This window comes from Aotus nancymaae, unplaced genomic scaffold (genome assembly GCF_030222135.1).
Source record: "Aotus nancymaae isolate 86718 unplaced genomic scaffold, 86718_ANA_hifiasm-v0.15.2.pri h1tg000019l, whole genome shotgun sequence".
In the NCBI taxonomy this organism is placed as follows: Eukaryota; Metazoa; Chordata; class Mammalia; order Primates; family Aotidae; genus Aotus; species Aotus nancymaae.
The window spans coordinates 23,408,857-23,429,986 of NW_026988431.1; the positions used below are offsets into that span (position 1 = coordinate 23,408,857).

The 21,130-nt window shown below is 34.7% G+C and overlaps 1 protein-coding gene across 1 annotated transcript in view; it reads left to right on the top strand.

Annotated features, from left to right (window-relative positions):
- The window catches only part of TBC1D5 (TBC1 domain family member 5), a 561,805-nt gene that overhangs the window by 284,979 nt on the left and 255,696 nt on the right, over positions 1 to 21,130 (top strand). The window contains exon 4 of the mRNA XM_012466733.2: positions 8,901 to 8,967. Within this exon, the coding sequence (XP_012322156.2) occupies positions 8,901 to 8,967 (67 nt within the window). The remainder of the gene's footprint in view (positions 1 to 8,900; positions 8,968 to 21,130) is intronic.

Sequence of the window (21,130 nt, forward strand, 5' to 3'; positions counted from 1 at the left end):
GTTTTCTTTATGGTTTGCTGAGTTTCTGTACTGAGAAGCTTTGATTCCTGTCTTCATTTCATTGACATAGCTGATGTAATTTTTTCCCTTTGGTTACTCTGTAGCTTACAATTAAAAATTGATAGTTATTATAGACCATTTAAAGCTGATAAAAAGCTGTGATCACACATGAACATGCTATACTCCCTCCACATCCCATGCCAATGCACAAAATTTAGACTTTTTGCCATGATTTACATTGTTCTGTATTGTGTATTTGTTAAGAACTCAATGTAAATATAAAAATAAAGGATTCTCAACTTTCTTAAGTGGGATTTGAAAGATTCTAAAGGATCATTTCAGTAATGTACAATTCTCGTTTTGAGTGTGAATTTACTTTTAACAGTTAAGTTAATAGTGTCCTGTGTTTTTGTATTAGCAGTTACTGTTCTTTCACTTGCGATTGAAGCACTCCCTTAAGCATTTCCTGTCAGGCTGGTCTTATGGTGATGAATTCCATCAACATTTGCTTGTCTGGAAAAGACTTTATTTCTTTAATTTCTGATGGGTAGCTGTGCTAAGTACAGTACTCTTTGCTGACAGATTTCTCATTAGCACTTTGAATATATCATCCTAATCTCTCCTAGCCTTCAGGGTTTCTGCTGTGAAAATTCCTGATAGTCATGTGGAGACTTGCTTACTTGTGATTTGATGCTTCTCTCTTGCTAATTTTAGAATTTTTTCTTTGTGTTTGACTTTTGACAAATTGATTATAATGTGCCTGAGAAAAGACCTTTTTGGCCTGAATATGGATGAAACCCTTGAAGCTTCATGGATCTGGATGTCCATATCTCTCCCGAGATTTGGGAGATTTTCAGCTATTCATTTGTTGAATAAGTTTACTGTGTCTTTGTCTGTCTCTTCTCTCTGTTTCTCTTCTATATCACCAAAATCTGTTATCTGAATGACATGGCACAAGTCTCCTAGGCTTTCTTTTGATTCTTTTTTTTCTCATTTTTTCCCTTGGGCTGTGTTATTTTAAAAGTCCTGTCTGCAAGTTCAGAAATTCTTTCTTTTGTTTGATCTAGTGTGCCATGGAAGCTCTCGGTTGTACTTTTTTTTTCTTTTATTGCATTTTAGGTTTGGGGGTACATGTGAAAAACATGCAAGATTGTTGCATAGGTGCATACGTGGCAGTGTGATTTGCTGCCTTCCTCCCCTTCACCTATATGTGGCATTTCTCCCCATGCTATCTCTCCCCAACTCCCCACCCCCTGCTGTCTCCCCTACTCCCCCCCAACAGACCCCAGTGTATAGTGCTCCCCTCCCTGTGTCCATGTGTTCCCATTGTTCAACACCCGTCTATGAGTGAGAACATGCGATGTTTGATTTTGTGTTCTTGTGTCAGTTTGCTGAGAATGATGGTTTCCAGGTTCATCCACGTCCCTACAAAGGACGCGAACTCATCGTTTTTGATGGCTGCATAATATTCCATGGTGTATATGTGCCACATTTTTCCTGTTCAGTCTATCATCGATGGGCATTTGGGTTGGTTCCAGGTCTTTGCTATTGTAAACTGTGCTGCAATGAACATTCGTGTGCATGTGTCCTTATAGTAGAATGATTTATAATCCTTTGGATATATACCCAGTAATGGGATTGCTGGGTCAAATGGAATTTCTATTTCTAGGTCCTTGAGGAATCGCCACACTATCTTCCATGATGGTTGAACTAATTTACACTCCCAGCAACAGTGTAAAAGTGTTCCTATTTCTCCAAATCCTCTCCAGCATCTGTTGTCTCCAGATTTTTTAATGATTGCTGTTCTTACTGGCGTGAGATGGTATCTCAATGTAGTTTTGATTTGCATTTCTCTAATGACCAGTGATGATGAGCATTTTTTCATATGCTTGTTGGCCTCATGTATGTCTTCTTTTGTAAAGTATCTGTTCATATCCTTCGCCCATTTTTGAATGGGCTTGTTTGTTTTTTTCTTGTAAATCTGTTTTAGTTTGTTGTAAATTCTGGATATCAGCCCTTTGTCAGACGGGTAGGCTGCAAAAATTTTTTCCCATTCTGTTGGTTGCCGATTCACTCTATTGACTGTTTCTTTTGCCGTGCAGAAGCTGTGGAGTTTGATTAGGTCCCATTTGTCTATTTTGGCTTTTGTTGCCAATGCTTTTGGTGTTTTGGTCATGAAGTCCTTGCCTACGCCTATGTCCTGAATGGTTTTGCCTAGGTTTTCTTCTATGGTTTTTATGGTGTTAGGTCTTATGTTTAGGTCTTTAATCCATCTAGAGTTAATTTTAGTGTAAGGTGTCAGAAAGGGGTCGAGTTTCTGCTTTCTGCATATGGCTAGCCAGTTTTCCCAACACCACTTATTAAACAGGGAATCCTTTCCCCATTGCTTGTTTTTATCAGGTTTGTCGAAGATCGGATGGTTGTAGATGTGTTGTGTCGCCTCCGAGGCCTCTGTTCTGTTCCATTGGTCTATATCTCTGTTTTGGTACCAGTACCATGCTGTTTTGATTACTGTAGCCTTGTAGTATAGTTTGATGTCCGATAGTGTGATGTCTCCCGCTTTGTTCTTTTTGCTTAGAATTGACTTGGCTATGCAGGCTCTCTTCTGGTTCCATATGAAGTTTAAGGTGGTTTTTTCCAGTTCTGTGAAGAAGGTCATTGGTAGCTTGATAGGGATAGCGTTGAATCTGTAAATTACTTTGGGCACTTTGGTCATTTTCACGATATTGATTCTTCCTAACCATGAACATGGAATGTTTCTCAATCTGTTTGTGTCCTCTCTTATTTTGTTGAGCAGTGGTTTGTAGTTCTCCTTGAAGAGGTCATTTACGTTCCTTGTTAGTTGTATTCCTAGGTATTTTATTCTCTTTGTAGCAATTGTGAATGGCAGTTTGTTCTTGATTTGGCTCTCTTTAAGTCTGTTATTGGTGTATAAGAATGCTTGTGATTTTTGCACATTGATTTTGTATCCTGAGACTTTGCTAAAGTTGCTTATCAGTTTCAGGAGATTTTCGGCTGAGATGATGGGGTCTTCTAGATATACAATCATGTTGTCTGCAAATAGAGACAATTTGACTTCCTCCTTTCCTAATTGAATACCCTTTATTTCTTTTTCTTGCCTGATTGCTCTGGCTAGAACTTCCAGTACTATATTGAATAGGAATGGTGAGAGAGGGCATCCTTGTCTATTGCCAAATTTCAAAGAGAATGCTTCCAGGTTTTGCCCATTCAGTATGATATTGACTGTGGGTTTGTCGTAAATAGCTTTTATTATTTTGAGATACGTTCCATCAATACCTAGTGTATTGAGGGTTTTTAGCATAAAGGGCTGTTGAATTTTGTCGGAAGGCCTTCTCTGCATCAATTGAGATAATCATGTGGTTTTTGTCTTTGGTTCTGTTTATGTGGTGAATTACATTTATAGACTTGCGTATATTGAACCATCCTTGCATCCCCGGGATGAATCCTACTTGATCATGTTGGATAAGCTTTTTGATGTGCTGTTGTAATCGGCTTGCCAGTATTTTATTGAAGATTTTTGCATCTATGTTCATCATGGATATTGGCCTGTAGTTTTCTTTTCTCGTTGAGTCTCTGCCGGGTTTTGGTATCAGGATGATGTTGGTCTCGTAAAATGATTTGGGAAGGATTCCCTCTTTTTGGATTATTTGGAATAGTTTCAGAAGGAATGGTACCAGTTCCTCTTTGTATGTCTGGTAGATTCGGCTGTGAACCCATCTGGACCTGGGCTTTTTTTGGGTGGTAGGCTCTTAATTGCTGCCTCGACTTCAGACCTTGTTATTGGTCTATTCAGGGTTTTGACTTCTTCCTGGTTTAGGCTTGGGAGGAGGCAACTGTCCAGGAATTTATCCATTTCTTCCAGGTTTTCTAGTTTATGTGCATAGAGTTGTTCGTAATAATCTCTGATGATGGTTTGAATTTCTGTGGAATCTGTGGTGATATCCCCTTTATCATTTTTTATTGTGTCTATTTGGTTATTCTCTCTTTTCTTTTTTATTAATCTAGCTAGTGGTCTGTCTATTTTGTTGATCTTTTCAAAAAACCAGCTCCTGGATTTATTGATATTTTGAAGGGTTTTTTGTATCTCTGTCTCCTTCAATTCTGCTCTGATCTTAGTTATTTCTTGTCTTCTGCTAGCTTTTGAGTTTTTTTGATCTTGCTCCTCTAGCTCTTTCAATTATGACGATAGGGTGTCAATTTTAGATCTCTCCTTTCTTCTCATGTGGGCACTTATTGCTATATATTTTCCTCTAGAGACTGCTTTAAATGTGTGCCAGAGATTCTGGTATGTTGTGTCTTCGTTCTCGTTGGTTTCGAAGAACATCTTTATTTCTGCCTTCATTTCATTGTTTATCCAGTCAACATTGAAGAGAAAGTTGTTCAGTTTCCATGAGGCTGTGCAGTTCTGGGTTGGTTTCTGAATTCTGAGTTCTAACTTGATTGCACTGTGGTCTGAGAGACTGTTGGTTATGGTTTCCGTTCTTTTCCATTTGCTGAGGAGTGATTTCCTTCCAATTATGTGGTCAATTTTAGAGTAGGTGTGATGTGGTGCTGAGAAGAATGTATATTCTGTGGATTTGGGGTGGAGAGTTCTGTAAATGTCTATTAGGTTTGCTTGGTCCAGGTCTGAGTTGAAATCCTGGATATCCTTGTTAATTTTCTGTCTTGTTGATCTGTCTAATATTGACAATGGGGTGTTGAAGTCTCCCACTATTATTGTGTGGGAGTCGAGGTCTCTTTGTAAGTCTTTAAGAACTTGCCTTATGTATCTGGGTGCTCCTGTATTAGGTGCATATATATTTAGGATCGTTAGCTCTTCTTGTTGCATTGATCCTTTTACCATTATGTAATGTCCTTCTTTGTCTCTTTTGATCTTTGTTGCTTTAAAGTCTATTTTATCAGAAATGAGAATTGCAACTCCTGCTTTTTTTTGCTTTCCGTTTGCTTGGTAAATCTTCCTCCATCCCTTTATTTTGAGCCTTTGCGTATCCTTGCATGTGAGATGGGTTTCCTGGATACAGCACACTCCGATGGGTTTTGGCTTTTTATCCAATTTGCCAGTCTGTGTCTTTTGATTGGAGCATTTAGTCCATTTATGTTTAGGGTTAATATTGTTATGTGTGAATTTCATCCTGCCATTTTGATGCTAGCTGGCTGTTTTGCCCATTGGTTGATGCAGGTTCTTCATTGTGTTGATGCTCTTTACCATTTGGTGTGTTTTTGGAGTGGCTGGTACTGGTTGTTCTTTTCTATGTGTAGTGCCTCTTTCAGGAGCTCTTGTAAAGCAGGTCTGGTGGTGATGAAATCTCTGAGTACTTGCTTGTTCTCAAAGGATTTTATTTTTCCTTCACTTATGAAGCTTAGTTTGGCTGGATATGAAATTCTGGGTTGAAAGTTCTTTTCTTTAAGGATGTTGAATATTAGCCCCCACTCTCTTCTGTCTTGTAGGGTTTCTGCTGAGACATCTGCTGTGAGTCTGATGGGCTTCCCTTTGTGGGTAACCCGACCTTTCTCTCTGGCTGCCCTCAGCATTTTCTCCTTCATTTCAACCCTGGTGAATCTGACAATTATGTGCCTTGGGGTTGCTTTTCTTGAGGAATATCTTTGTGGTGTTCTCTGTATTTCCTGGACTTGAATATTGGCCTGCCTTGCTAGGTTGGGGAAGTTTTCCTGGATAATATCCTGAAGAGTATTTTCCAGCTTGGATTCATTCTCTTTGTCACATTCAGGTCCACCTGTCAAACGTAGATTAGGTCTTTTCACGTAGTCCCATATTTCTTGTTGACTTTGTTCATTCCTTTTTACCCTATAGATAAATGTTGTACAATGTTATAAATATGTAGTAACACAAATGTGTTATTTATTGCATATAATTCATGCATATATTCAATATATATTCAGTAAAGACATCTAGATTGTTTTACTGGTTAGTTTACATTAGATACTGAAATACCTTTAAAGTTACAACTGTATTCTAAACATTACTTAATAGGTAAATTACTTTTCAGGTAAGTAAAAGGAATTCTGTTACCTTAAAAACATGTTTTAGATATTTGTGCTGTTTAATCACAATAGTCTTTGTGTAAGATTGCATTAATACTGTATTTCTGTATGTGTGTTTTGTGTGTGTGTGTGTATGTATGATCCAAATATAGTCTTTGCATCCTTGTTACGTTCTGGCTACCTGACAGCTTAGTTCAAGGATCAGAAAAGCAAGTAAAAACATCATACTAAACTCTCTTGCACCCTCTGTTGATATTTTTGGGAAACACTACGTGTATGTTCCCATGATTATATTGTTATTACACTTACTTAAATCTCTTATAAAATTAATACTTATTTTATTATACTTACCTCCAAATTAGATTCAGTAGTAAAGTAACAGTTGTTTATTTCCCAAACTGGTGAAAGTTGTTTTCTGGTTTTACAAATATGTTTTTTATCATATTACAGCTTAAATGAAAAATGAGCCTTTCTGTTTGTCTTTGATTTCTCCTAGTTACCAGTTTTAAGCCCCTCCAAATGTTTTCCACCAAGGAAAATCTCTACAGGATGTAGGAAATTGTATACACAATTTTACGTAGTTACAGATTCTGTCTGTTCTTTTGTAAACCTTTCGATAGTCAGACAGTTTCCTTCCAAAATAAGAGTCTGGAATCGTTCATACTAAAATTAAGAATTTATAATTGTAAGGAACAGATGTTTTCATAAACATTTCCTATAATTAATTTCAACTAGAGGGTTGAGGAAACAAAGCGTTTTTCCCGCTTCAAAACTTTATTGCCTTTTCCCCATATAGCCAACTCTGAAATGTTTTCTCTAATATTGTTAGTGAAACAATTGTACTCCTTATTTGATATGTTTTTGAGAAAGAAAACCTTTTTTTTCTATTACTATTTTTTGCACCTTGAAAGTTACATTTAATATGATATTTTCATTTGGAAACAATTATAAAGTAACGAAAACCTTTATAATATGATAAAACCTGGTTGTTTATAAAACCAAAAGTCTCTTAATTATTTGAAGGATTTAATATTTGATCTGATAAATATCAGTTTAAAGGAAGAAGTATTCTATTCGTGAGATTTTGCATGTTTAATCATAATCTTTAGTTTTAAGGAGAAAGAAGCTCATTTTAAATGTATAATATAGTGCTTATTCTATGCTGATTATGGAATGTTTCACAGTAAATGTCTTCAAGCTGTTAAATAACATGTGTTGTAGGAAATTTTCATTTAGCAAGACAGACTAATTTTTTTTACATCTTTTCAGTGTATTATAATATTACTAATTTTTAAAAGAAAATGAAGGGTGTTGTATGAGTAATATTACCATACCCATGTTTTCAAAGGATTAGCAACATATACCTAGCTAGGTTATTTTTAAACATTTATATGTTTTTGGGTTATTTTCTTTTATAAATTGTCACCATTTTTAAGTGTTGTAATCCATTTTAGGATTTTTTGTTTTCTCAGAAAAACAAAAAAAAGCTGGAATACTATTTTGAAAAAAGAGTAGAGTTGAAAGTTTAATAAGTGTGCTCAGTCCAGTTCTCCTCCTCCTGAACACTGACACAGCTGCACATACCTCACCAAACTCTCAAAAAGAACCACTGTTCTTATATCTGTCAACTATAAACTATGTAAAGAAAGATAGGTAGCTATCATTAAAATTACATTTCAGCATTCAGTACTCATTTAAATGAGTAGCATAATTATATAAGTATAGTACCTTAGGTACTGTACTCAATAATTAAAAATAATCTCATCTTTAAAGTGAAAGCTCTGTAATTACTGTTTGATTTATCCATGACCACTGTGATGATTTCCTGTTGTACCTTCTATTGTTGAAAGTGAATTAAAAGTATAAATTAAAATTGGATAAATCATTGTTATTAAGCTATAAATATTATAAAAATGAATATAATCTCATGTTTGAAAGTTACATTATAGGAATTAGGAGTATAAAATGTAATCACACTCTAAACTTTTTATTTGTTTTGAAGAACAAATTACAATTTTAATAGTGGTATACTATGGTTTCGTAGAAAATATACTTTGAAGTGTACTTTTTTTTAAATGAAGCATTAAATTTCGATCAATAAGAATATATAATATTGGGACATTGGTTAGCATTTTTTTCCAACTTTAGTACATTTACTTTTATTCTATAGTCTTTAAATTGGTATATATAATTTGTTCTAAATTTGATTTTATGAATATGACAGTTTCTTGAGTAAAAAATTTTTTCTAAATGTTTGATATTGTAGGAGACAGATACCTTTTGATACTGTTCCTTTTTCATGTTTTAAATTGCAGAACTTTTGACAGTTAAAACCTAAAGCTAATAAAGTTTTTTAAAGAATATTAAGTAAGGCATATTAAAAGCTCATTAATTAATCACTACTTCTCAAGTTGGCTTTTTATTTTTACCTCTGCTTACTAAATTCCTAGAGAGTGTCAAACTAGGACCTGGAAAATCATCCAGATCGGGTCTCTACCTGCTCTCTTTTGACAGTACTCCTGATCAGGATGGGTGATGAGGTCAACAACAAAAAATTGCCTTTCTTTTTAAACACTGGTTTATAATTTTAGTTTTGTCTGTGATTCATAAGAAGAAAATGTTTGTACTATGCTTCATTTGTTCCTGATAGCAATTAGTTTGGTACTGTTACCATCCAGTCTAGGATTGGCAGTGGTTTATATTTTGGCATCAAAATGAATTTTTTCCCTAAAAAGCTTTGAGTACAAAAGATAATTTGGGGAAGGGGGAGGGGATATGTGCTTTTTCACTAATACATTGCATAGAGCTTTTACAGCTTTTCAACTGAAATATTCAGTTTAACTCCATTATTTCAGTGTTGTAATTTTTTTCTGCAGGAGATGCAAATAAAAATGGAAGAAGAACAAGTTCTTTAGACTCTGAAGGGACTTTTAATTCCTATAGGTAGGTGATGAATACATATATATATAATATTACAAGGTAATGTATAAGATACATAATTATATAGGGTTTTGATCTTAGAATAGTAAGGAATCACTACTTGTGTTTTAAAAAAGTGACCAATGTAAAGAATACTGTGTTATGTTATTTTCTGCAGAATTATAAGTTACAGAAAAATATAATATTCTAAATTCTTGAGTGAATGCAGTTACTGCAGTATGTGTTGTTAGCCAATAGTAGGGTAATTGGAATGAATGCACATGTAGTATTTAGCTTCATTATAATCCATTTTTGTCTTTGTTTTTCCAATGTATCTGTTACAGTGCTAAAGCTTCCTTTTAATTTTCCTGCTAAAATATAGTACCACTCATGAGTGCCTAAGAGAGCTTAAAATGTAGTTCATGGTTGAATTAAGTGCTGTTTGCTAATATCCTGTTTAAGTTCTTCAGCAAATAGGGCTATTACTTCTCAATTAGTAATTTTTTAAAAAGGATGTACTAATTAAGAAAATATGTATTTTACTTAGTCCTTTCTTAATATTCTCCTCATAACTTGAATTTTTGCTTCAGTAAATGTCTATGAAATTTGTACCTTATATCTGGGAAACTCAGGAAGAAGAAAGATTAAAATATTTTCAGTAATACTTGAAAATTTGTATACTGAACCAAAATGGTGTAAGAAGTTGGTTATTTTAGGAAGAAAAGTGCAAATTCAATAATGATACACTTTAACATTATAGATGGCAATGTAGATTCTTGAATAAACAATTTAATTAGCCTACATTATTTTTACGGTTAATTACTTCTGCTACTTGTGTAACAACACTATAAAATACATGCAAGAACCACCGTGTACTTGAAAACTAATTTGAATATTAAACTGTATCTCCTTTTCTATAATAAATATGGAATTTATGCTGAGTTTATATTTTTATTTGTATACATATTATATATTCTTAATTGGAACTGTGTCATTTATTTCTTCAGATTTCAGGTGGGCTTTTAACGTCTAGAGTAGGGCCTTTTATACCGGAGGCACTTAATAGAAATGTAGTAAATGAAATAGTTTTTACAATTTGTTTATGAATTTCAGAAATAAGATCGTAATTGAAACACTTGATATCTTTATTTTATACGAAGTGGCGTCTGTATCAGTGATCAGTTGTTCAAGTGTCACGGATACTACAAAAGGCTTTTGTTCCCATGGTGTTCTAGAAGGGTATTATCACAACAGTAAAGGTCATATATTCTTGTTAAATTTTCACTGTATCCATCCTACCTTATAAATTTTGGAATTGTCCATGCTTTTTTAGTCCTTCAGTATAATATAAAGCTTGTAGTTGACATATTAAACAATAGGTAGAATCCCCTATTTGAGTGTGTCACAGCTGATCATAACAATAACCAAAAAAAGTAAATATGAAAGATAGTTAAATAAATATTAAAATATGACACATAACAGAGGAATCTTAATATGATAATATATGAAATCTATGATGGTAATTTATTAGATATAAATACAATTAAATGAGACAAAAAAATGTATTTCAAAGGAAGGAAAATCCTATTATATGTATAAATTTTGTTGGTGAATTATATTTTACAATTACATTTGTAGTTTAGCTAATTATAGTAAATAGTGGATATAATATAAAGAAAATTTTTTTTTATTGTACTTTGAGCTCTGGGATACATGCGCACATCCTGCATCCTACAGGATTGTTGCATAAGTACATACATGTCACATCCCACCCACTTCACCGTTGCCTACATCAAGCATTTAAAGAGAAATGTTTTTATGTGAAGGTATAGTATTATCCTGTGAGTTTTTTGCTCTTGAATAAAGTATCTTAGTATTATTAAATGATAATTGTAATTTGAAAATGAACTCCTATTGTAGTTTTGCACAATAAATACTAATGTTGTTAACTATTTTTAATCAATTTCTGTCATTGATTAAAAATGACAGGCATTGATTAAAAATCAATGTTGATGTTAGAATAATAATTTATTGTTGCAATTAAAAAGGCAAGATAAAAACTCAGGTAATACAGTAAGTAAAAATGGGCTTTTAATAGTTGACAGGCCAGTGCTGTTGTTAAATACTATTATAGTATCTAAGATGTGAAATGAATATTTTTCTACTCAGTATGCAATAGCTCTTATAATATAATGAGCTTACTTGTGAATTTGACACTTGGGTTAAGTGTAGAATTCATAGAAGCACAGCTCTGTGGTATAGCTTCATATTAAGGTTAACTGACAAAATCTAGGAATTGTTACAGAATCACATTAAAATGGCAGTAGAATTTTCAGTGAAATTTACTTTTGAAAATGAAAATTATTTTTCATTGCCATTATAGCTCTTTAAACTAATTAGAACTAGGTTATTAGAAAAACATAAATGTTGCAACCCTCAGATGTCCTTTTGCATAACAATTCTACATTCATTCGTATTATTTAAACTGCCTCTGAAATCCTAGCCTTTCTTCACAATTAGACAATGCAGGCCTTAAACCTAGTACTCATATTTTATATATACTTGTGTCTAGGTTTAAGATTTACTTTAGTTTCTCATCTGTCAAATGAGTGTTACAATGCCTAACCTGTTTCCTTCCCATAACTGTTTTAAAGGCTCAGGTAAAAATGTATAAAAAAAAAAAAAAAGGCCTTTTGAAAATCTAAATGCAAAGTCGTAGTATTAATTATTTTGTGCTCATCTCATATGTAACTTTGTTGCTTGTATTCACCATCCAACACATATACCCTTTTCTAACATATGTTAAGATTTTATTAGCTTTTGAATTTGGTCTTGAATTGGACAGTCAAATTTGTAGCCTTTCTATTATTTGTATTATTATGGTATTAGATGGTCAGTTTCAAGAAGGCATAGTCTCTGGGGGTTTTGTTTGTTCGTTTGTTTTTTGAGACAGGGTCTCACTTACCCGGGCTGGATTGCAGTGGCACTATGTAGGCTCACTGCAGCCTCAACCACCTGGCCTCAAGCAGTTCTTTTGCCTCTCAGCCTCCTGAGTAGCTGGAACTACAGGTGTGTGCCACCACACCTGGCTAATTTTTGAGTTCTTTGTAGAGATGGGTTTCACCATGTTGCCCAGGCTGGTCTCAAACTCCTGACCTCAGGTGATTCACCCACCTCAGCCTCCCAGTGTTGGGATTACAGGCGTGAGCCACCACACCAGGTCTGTTATTTAAAATAATGTTTAAACATAGTATGTTGGTTCAGATCCTGATTCCAAATACTTTGAATACTTTGAACAAGTCTTACCCTCAGTTTCCTCACAATCACCTTTGAAGTAGAGATGATAAAATACAGTTGATATAAGGTGTTTAATAGAATAACGGCATATGGTAAATGCTGAATAAATATTAGTTGCTTTATGTTCCAGACAATGTCATCATCATTGTCATTGTCATTAACCTTTTGGTATTATAGAAATTGTTACAGTGATCTAATATACCAGAAGGAAGATAAAAAATATATTTTATAAGAAAATAAATTTTTTGTCTGTTAGCAGAAAGAGTGCCTAAGAACAAGCTTAACTTGAGTTTTGAAGCTCTCAATCTCTAACACATATTTTAGGTTACCTTTGTATAACAAATTTGAACACCTAGTAAAGATGAAAGGAAGATGTTTTACTATAAATTCATAGATGATATATGGAACTTTGACCCATAAGTTTTAAAATTTAAAATGAATGGACCCTAACTAGAGCTTTGTGTGTCTAATATTCATAGTCTTTTTTTTTTTTTTTAATAACCTGGGAGATTTACTTTTGGATTTATATCTTCTTTTGATCTTGCTTCATGGATTCAGATAGAGTACAGCTGTTTAACTCCTGTGGCCCCTGTATAATTATTATATGATGCTTGAGTAATAGTCCAGATATTGTTTTGGAAATTTTGGTTAAAATTAAATTGTTAATCTCTGAACTGATTTGCAAATGATGCATTAAAATGGAAAGTTTGTAAGGCTTGAGAAGATATTATTGGTTTTGTGAAATATATCTTGTACTTTTTAAAGACCAATGTTGTCTGCCAGATTATGTGAGCTTTCACTGTTACTTATTTAACCATTAAAACTGAGAGAAGAACCTTAATGGATATGAAAGAAGAAAAAGTAGTTACCTGATTATCAGTCTGCTGAAGATGTTTAACTTAGTGACTGTAGCACAGGGCCATGCCTCTCCTCCTCTTCCCAAGGGCAGCTGACCTTCTCCTCACCAAAAGAGGCAAGCCCCTTGCCAGCACATATGACTACAGACTATTACATTAATCTGTTTAGCTGTAGTACCAGCTGCTTGCATGTTTTTAATTATCTTATTAGATGATATAACAGTGACCTATGAAATAAATTGAAGGTGAACATTTAAAAACTTGTTTTATTACCCTATGTTTCTAAGTATCTTTTTGATCAAATTATAACTTTTCTCAAAAGTTTACAGGAAATCTATATAGTTTTTGAGTCAATGTAATGCTTTTTTTCAGATTTTTAAAATATAATGTCATAATTTCCAATATATAAAAGAACTTATTTGTTGCCTCATTTATTGATACGCTTTTTGTGTTTATATAGCCAAAAATCTGTGATAAACTTGGCTTAATAGTCAATTTAGTTAGAAAAAACTCAGACCAGTTGTTTGGCATTCTCAGGGAAACTCAAAATATTGCTTAATTTTCGTACCTCATCTTAGTTTTGTGTAAATGGCAGAGGATAGAATATAAATCATTGTAGATTATTTTAAATTGAATTTGTACATTATATTTATTCCTAATTTTCTAGATTCTGTATAAACTGTGATAAATCATCTAGTTTAAGTATTTTTTCAACTTAATTTCACGTGGCATTTTTATATTTTCCAAAGCTGTACTCTTAAGAAAAACATAGTCTTTTTCATCCTGACAATTAGATACTTTAAAAATAATCATTTGTAAATGCACTGCTGACTTCTGGAGACACAGTTCAAAATTATTAACACTAATGATGCTCAATTACAAGTCGTAGCCAATAAACTGAAGATTATGATTCCATTAGGAACTTTGATGTTGATTTTTAAAGTTACTTGAATGCTAAAAACATACACAGATACTTCTGTGTATGTTTTTAGTTAATAAGTCCTAAACCTGGGCTAGTGGAGTGACTTGAGACTTCAAAAATTTATACACTGGAATACTTGTAAACCATTTATTATTTATTTTTTTAAAGAAAACATAATTTTGGCTTCTTATTTTTTTCTTTAACAAAATATTGTATTTCACATTTGTTATTGAAGAAATAAAGGGAACTTTATATATATATTTATAGAGTTAAATATATATACACACACACACATACATACATACATACATACATACAGTTTGTTTTATTCTTATTCCCTTTAAGAAGAAACAAAGGCAGTGGTATTCTAATTTCTTAATATTTATCAGACCTTCCAAAGTTGCCTCCCTTTCTCAATATAGTATTTCTATATATAACTGACTTGAAAGGCTGTTCAAGTTGGTAAAAAGTTCAAGTGGATATAGCCTTTTAAATCTAAAAGTTGTCTTTTCCTGTGTAAGAAAAAGTACGTTAATTTGAATTTTTTTGAATAAAATTGAGTGAATTTTAAAAATTAGGCCTCATATTTTAGCACAAAGATTTGTATGTATCTTATTTGCATATAATCAATAATTTTGGAGGATGTGGGAAATATCTTTTCATCATTTACATTTATTTTTAGTATAGTACCTTTTACATTTGTATGTAAGAGAATTACATATCTAATTGAAATAACAATGAAACAGTGATTAAGTATATTAGAGTGGAGATAATAGGGCAGAAACCTGCTTTGGACAGCAAGATTTAAAATTCACGTATCTGGATTCTAGTGACACCCTTAGAGTGATATAATTTTGTTAATCATGTTATTTTTAAGAATATTGGCTCATTAGATGAGAGCAGGCGCAGTGGCTCCCCCATGTATTCTCAGCACTTTGGAGGCTGAGGTGGGTGCCTCACTTGAGTTCAGTTGTTCAAGACTAGCCTGGCAATCATGGTGAAACCCCATCCCTACTGAAAAAAACAAACAAACAAAAGATTTAAAAAATCAGCCAGTATGGTGGTGCATGCCTGTAATCCTAGCCACTCGGTAGGCTGAGGCACAAGAATCGCTTGAACCTAGGAGACAGAGGTTGCAGTGAGCCAAGATCACACCACTGCACTTCAGCCTGGGTGATAGAGTGAAACTCTGTGTCAAAAAAAAAATATATATATATATATTAGATCAATCAGTTTATTTGCTAGAAGTTGTTTTAAAGATGATAGAGACCAATCTGAATCTACCATCCCTCTTCCTCACCACTCAGTCCTCTTAAGTTCCTAAGGGCTTGCCATTTTTATTATTTTTCCAGGATTTCCTAGCTTAATAAGTAGAAGAGGAGGAAGGAAGGCCTAGAATTAGTGCTCCTTTCCTGATTCCTTGAGCCTTGCTTTTCTGATTTTGTTATATTGCCTGTATGTTGTTGAGTATCTGTATAATGTTAAGATGTTCTTAAGAATAAATACATGATTTAGGGAATCAATTTGGAAAAAAACACAGAAATAAGACAAGCTAAAGTCTAGATCTTAGCTCTACCACTGTAATCTTAGGGAAGGTAATTAACCTGATTCCTAATTACTTATCTGTAAAATTGAAATGTTACCATCTGTATCACTGAATTGTACGGAGCATACCTGTTAAATGTGTAAAGAACTTGGCCCTTTTCACCAAAACATAGTAGGTAACTACTGTTAGTTTTTTCACCTTTCCTTTTCCTCTCGCTTTTCTAAAATTTTTTTAAAGTTGTAATTAACTCTACTTACCTGACAAAGTTGGCCCTTGCCTCAGAAAAGTTAAAAACATTTTTTTCTAGGTCTACAGTGGCAATAAATGAGCATTTAAAGAATCAGATGTATCTATAGTTATCTATAGAGTATATAGGAGGAACTTTTATATAATCTCTTCTTGTATTTAATCTCATCAAATTTTCTTGTATCTTGTTTGTTCTTATATTTGTTCAAGAAGCATAACGACCTTTACAGTTAAATGATCACTTCAGAGAGCACAAAATGTGTAACCTTTTCATTTTTTAGAAATCAGAGTCATAGTATTACCTTTTGTTCTTACCTCCATAATGGAGCCTCTTTTGAGTAAAGAAAAAAAATTACATTTGAATGATGAATACCTCTTCTTGAAGTAACTTATTATTTTTATTATAGTATCTGTGCTTCTTTATAATATACAATCTCTCTGAACTAATTTATTGATTACTTAAGGCTTTGAAAATATGTTACCTTCTATTTTGAAAAATCAACTGATTTGTTTGCCTTTATAGTCCTAATTATCAACCCACAGTGGCTTGAGCATACATGTTACAGTTTGACTTCTTTTCCTTTAGAAACCCCTTCAAGCCCTGTTTGTTATCTGTTGCCAGGCTTTAGGGGAAATTTTTTTTCATGTTTGTTTATTTACATAGTCAGCTGAAAGCCTGATCATCTAAGGCTGTGTAAATGTTTATCTTTGAAAAGACAGGCATTCATTTGAAATGTGAGGATAAGCTGCTCTGAGTCAATCAACACAGAGAGTCCCTTCCCCTGGACACACTTCTGTTCCCAGTTGAAATGCCTTGCTGTCAGCCCTATGGATCACTGTTTGTAATATATATTAGCATGCTGCACAGTTTGGATATGGTGGTGAAATATAAAAAGTCAGTTAAATATTTGCTCAATAATATGGAAGTATGAGAAAATTATTCATAGAATTATGGTTCAAAAATAGTTAAAAATTTGAGAAAATACATAGAATTAAGGTTCAAAATGGAAAGTTTTTTTTTAAATTTACAAATATTTATTTACACATTGGTCTGCTTTATAGTCAGTTAGCTCTATATACTACTTAATTTCTGATTGTCTATTTCATGGACAATTTGAATGACTCAAATGATTTAAGGGAGAAATTTCTACAGAATATTTAAGTAGGAGTCAATATTTAACATATGTCTATTTTTTATATCAGATTGTGTTGTCTTTTGGTGCAAAGTTGTAGTGGTTAATAACATTATTTCCCCATTTTATTTTTAATCCAGAACTTTTTCACAAGTGCTTTTTTGACATTTGTTTTTATCTTTTTTCTTTTTTTGGTTCAAGAGAGCTAACTTATCTTCCATCATTATGTATATCTTTGTTATACTCCCATTATAGACAAACCAGTGTGATAAACCGTCAAGACCCAAAGAGGAATTAAACACAGACCCTGCCCTTGGGGCACTGATGATTTAGCAAGGAGACAAACATGGAAGCAACTAACATAGCAAATAACATAACTGGTATTATAATGGAGTCATTTATCAAGAACTAGGGGAAGGCCAGGCTCAGGGGCTCCTGCCAGTAATCCCAGTAGGCTGAAGCGGAAGGATCACTTGAGCCGAGGAGTTGAAGACTAGCTTGGGCAAAAAGCAAGACCTCATCTTTACAGACAGACAAACAAATAAGTCAAACTTTAAAAAAAATAGCCAGGCATGGTGGCGCATACCTCTAGTCCCACCTACTCAGGAGGCTTAGATGGGACAGTCGCTTGAGCCCGGGTTGTTGAGGCTCCAGTGAGCTGTGATCATGCCACTGCACTCCAGCCTTGGTGACAGAGCAAGACGGTCTCAAGACAAAAACCAAAAACCAAAAAATTAGAACCAAGGGAAGGCCAAATGGTTGGAGTGGTGGGTGGTAGGAGGAAAATCTGTTTGCTAGGTGTTCTGTGGGGTTGGCAGGAGTTTCAGGGAGGCAAACAATATGTACAAAGACAGTCTTCATTTTCCACTCTTCAGCAATGCATTCTTTTAGATTTCTTTTGCAGTATATTAGAATGGATAGGTTTCAGTTTGTCAAAAACAGAGAGATTCTCCAAAGATACTGAGGTTATTAGAGGATTTGCAGATCTGGGATATGCAGGCCTTGGGAACCATAGGCATATCCAACAAAGTTGAGGCAAGGGGAAGCTTTGAAAGACGAGAGGAAAGTACGTAGTTTGTTTTGAAACAAAGAGAGCTTTGGTTACGGGGGCTTATTGCAGGAACTGACACCAGTTCATTAATGGAAACAGTTTGTCTGGCAAGTGTTCTTGCACATCAGCTGGCTATCCTTGTACTAATATAGCAAAGTACAGTTTAGAAAGTTCTTGGCAAAAGTTTTTATTATAGAAGGATGTGTATAAGAGCCCTTCAGAGAGTCTTTCTAATATTTCTTCAGCATATGTGCATGAGGGCTCTTCCTTCTGAACCTGTCTTTATGGTCATCTCTTAGTATTCTTGAAGATTGGTTCCAGGGCCCCCATGGATACCAGAATCACAGATGCGCAAGTTTAGCAGTCAGCTCTATGGAATTGGAAAGGATAGGAAAAATCAGCGCCTCTGTATCCGTGAGTTTGGCGTCCTAAGAATATTATAGTCTCCGTCTGTGGTTGGTATAAACCATGAATGCGGAATCCCACATATAGAGGGCCAACTATACTTTTGTTAGGGTTTGACACAAGTGATTTCATTTTGATTTTGACAACTTTCCCATTTAAACTTAATCATCAGTGACAAAATTATGCCCTTACTATGAAGACCCCTGATGTGACCCACACAACATCAGTATTTACATATGTATCTTTTTCATTGTGGTGACAGTGTTACTTTATATGAACTGCTATTTTGATAGTACTTAAGTTTTAAAATTCAGTATATCATTGTTTTGTTTTTTGTTTTTGAGATGGGGTCTCGCTCTGTTGCTTAGGCTGGAGGGCAGTGGTGCCATCTCGGCTCACTGCAACTTCCGCCTCCTGGGTTCAAGCGATTCTCATGCCTTAGCCTCCTGAGTAGCTGGGATTACTCAGGGGTGCACCACTACACTTATCTAATTTTTGTATTTTTAGTAGAGTGGGGGTTTCACCATGTTGCCCCGGCTGGTCTTGAACTCCTGACTGACCTCAGGTGATCCACCTACCTCAGCCTCTCAAAGTACTGGGATTACAGGTGTGAGCCACCACACCTGGTGATATATGATACATTTGAATTGATGATCAAAAATTTTAACTGAGAGTTAAAATATTTTTTATTATTTATTTACTTATTTTTATTTTATCTTATTTTATTTTTTGAGACAGAGTCTTGCTGTGTCGCCAAGCGCCAGGCTGGAGTGCAGTGGTGCAATCTCGGCTCACTGCAACCTCCGCCTCCCAGGTTCAAGCAATTCTCCTGCCTCAGCCTTCCAAGTAGCTGGGACTACAGGCGCACACCAGCACACCCAGATAATTTTTGTATTTTTAGTAGAGACAGGATTTCACCATGTTGGCTATAATGGTCTTGATCTCTTGACCTTGTGATCCTCCCGCCTCAGCCCCCCAAAGTGCTGGGATTACAGTGTGAACCACCGCCCCTGGCCGATTTTTATGTTTTATTTTTGAGATGGAGTTTCACTCTTGTTGCCTAGGCTGGAGTGCAATGGTGCGATCTTAGCTCATTGCAACCTCTGCCTTCCGATTTCAAGCAATTCTCCTGCCTCAGCCCCCAGAGTAGCTGAAAAATCAGTAGGGACTGATTTTTCCTATCCTTTCCAATTCCATAGAGCTGACTGCTATACTTGAGCATCTGTGATTTTGGTATCCATGGGGGCCCTGGAACCAGTCCCAAGGAATACTAAGGGATGACCATAAATAAAGACAGGTTCAGAAGGAAGAACCCTCATGCACATATGCTGAAAAAATAAAAATTAAAATTAAAAAAAAGCCACCATGCCTGGCTAATTTTTTTTTTTTTCAAGTAGAGACAGGGTTTCACCATGTTGGCTAGGCTGGTCTTGAACTCCTGACCTCATGATCCACCTGCCTCAGCCTCCCAAAATGCTGGGAAAGGTGTGAGCCTCCGCGCCCAGCCAAAATCTTTAAATCACACAAAATTTATCATGAAATAGTTGATAATGATACAACTGAGAATAATCAGCATTATGTCCCTAGAAATAGGAAGGAAATCAATAAAGCTGCTATGGAATTAAAAACCTGCAAATGATAGAATATTTGTAATGTAAAAGATGTCCTAGTATTTGAACATATGGATATCATTTTTATTCCATGAGTATAGATATTATGTTCTGAAAGAGACATAGAAGTAGTTTGATTGACATAATCTCAAAGACTCTTATAGGCTACTTTTTCAGATTGAGAAACTAATGCAGATGACATGCCCAAGTGTCTCAGCCCATTAGAAGTAAAACAGGGTAGTTGAATACTGTATCTTAAACCTCATTTCAATTTAAAAAAATACTTCTAAATCCTAAAGTTCTTTTGAACAGCATAGCTCAACTTCCATAGATCTAGACACAGACTTCTTATGTATATTTTATTCAGTTCACAGTAATAAACTTAAAATCTCCAAAATAACTACTGCTGTCTTCATGCCCTTTCCCTCACCTTACCACAGGGAAGCAGTACTTAAAATACTTAATTGACTTTAAACAAAAGTTTATTTTATCCTATGGCCCATTTATTTTCATTTAAAATTTTCCTTTCCAGGTTTGTTTAGCCAGCCTATTGCTGAATATGATTATATTAGGTTCAGGATCCAAATCTTGGGTCTAGTTCTCTCCAGCATTGACCATTTTTAGGTAACCAATAGAAGTAACACCATCATCACTAAAGATTTGCTTTTCTTTTCTTTTTTTATTTATTTTTTGAGATAGAGTCTCACACTCTTGCCTGGGCTGGAGTGCAATGGCATGATCTCAGCTCACTGCAGCCTCCACCTTCTGGGTTCATGTGATTCTCCTGCCTCAGCCTCTGGAGCTGGGATTACAGGCACACATCACCACACCCAGCTAATTTTTTGTATTTTTAGTAGAGACGGGGTTTCACTATGTTGGCCAGACTTCTCGAACTCCTGACCTCATGATCCGCCCGCCTTGGCCTCCCAAAGTGCTGGGATTACAGCTGTGAGCCACTGTGCCCAGCCCAAAGATTTGCTTTTCTAACTGTCAGGTCTGTGTGTGAGAAGAGGGACGTGGTGGGAGGAGGCAGGGGAAAGGGAGTGATAGAAAAAGAAATAACCATGGGGAGAGGTAATGAGAAAGACATGAAAAAGAAAAGATTATATCCATATCTAAT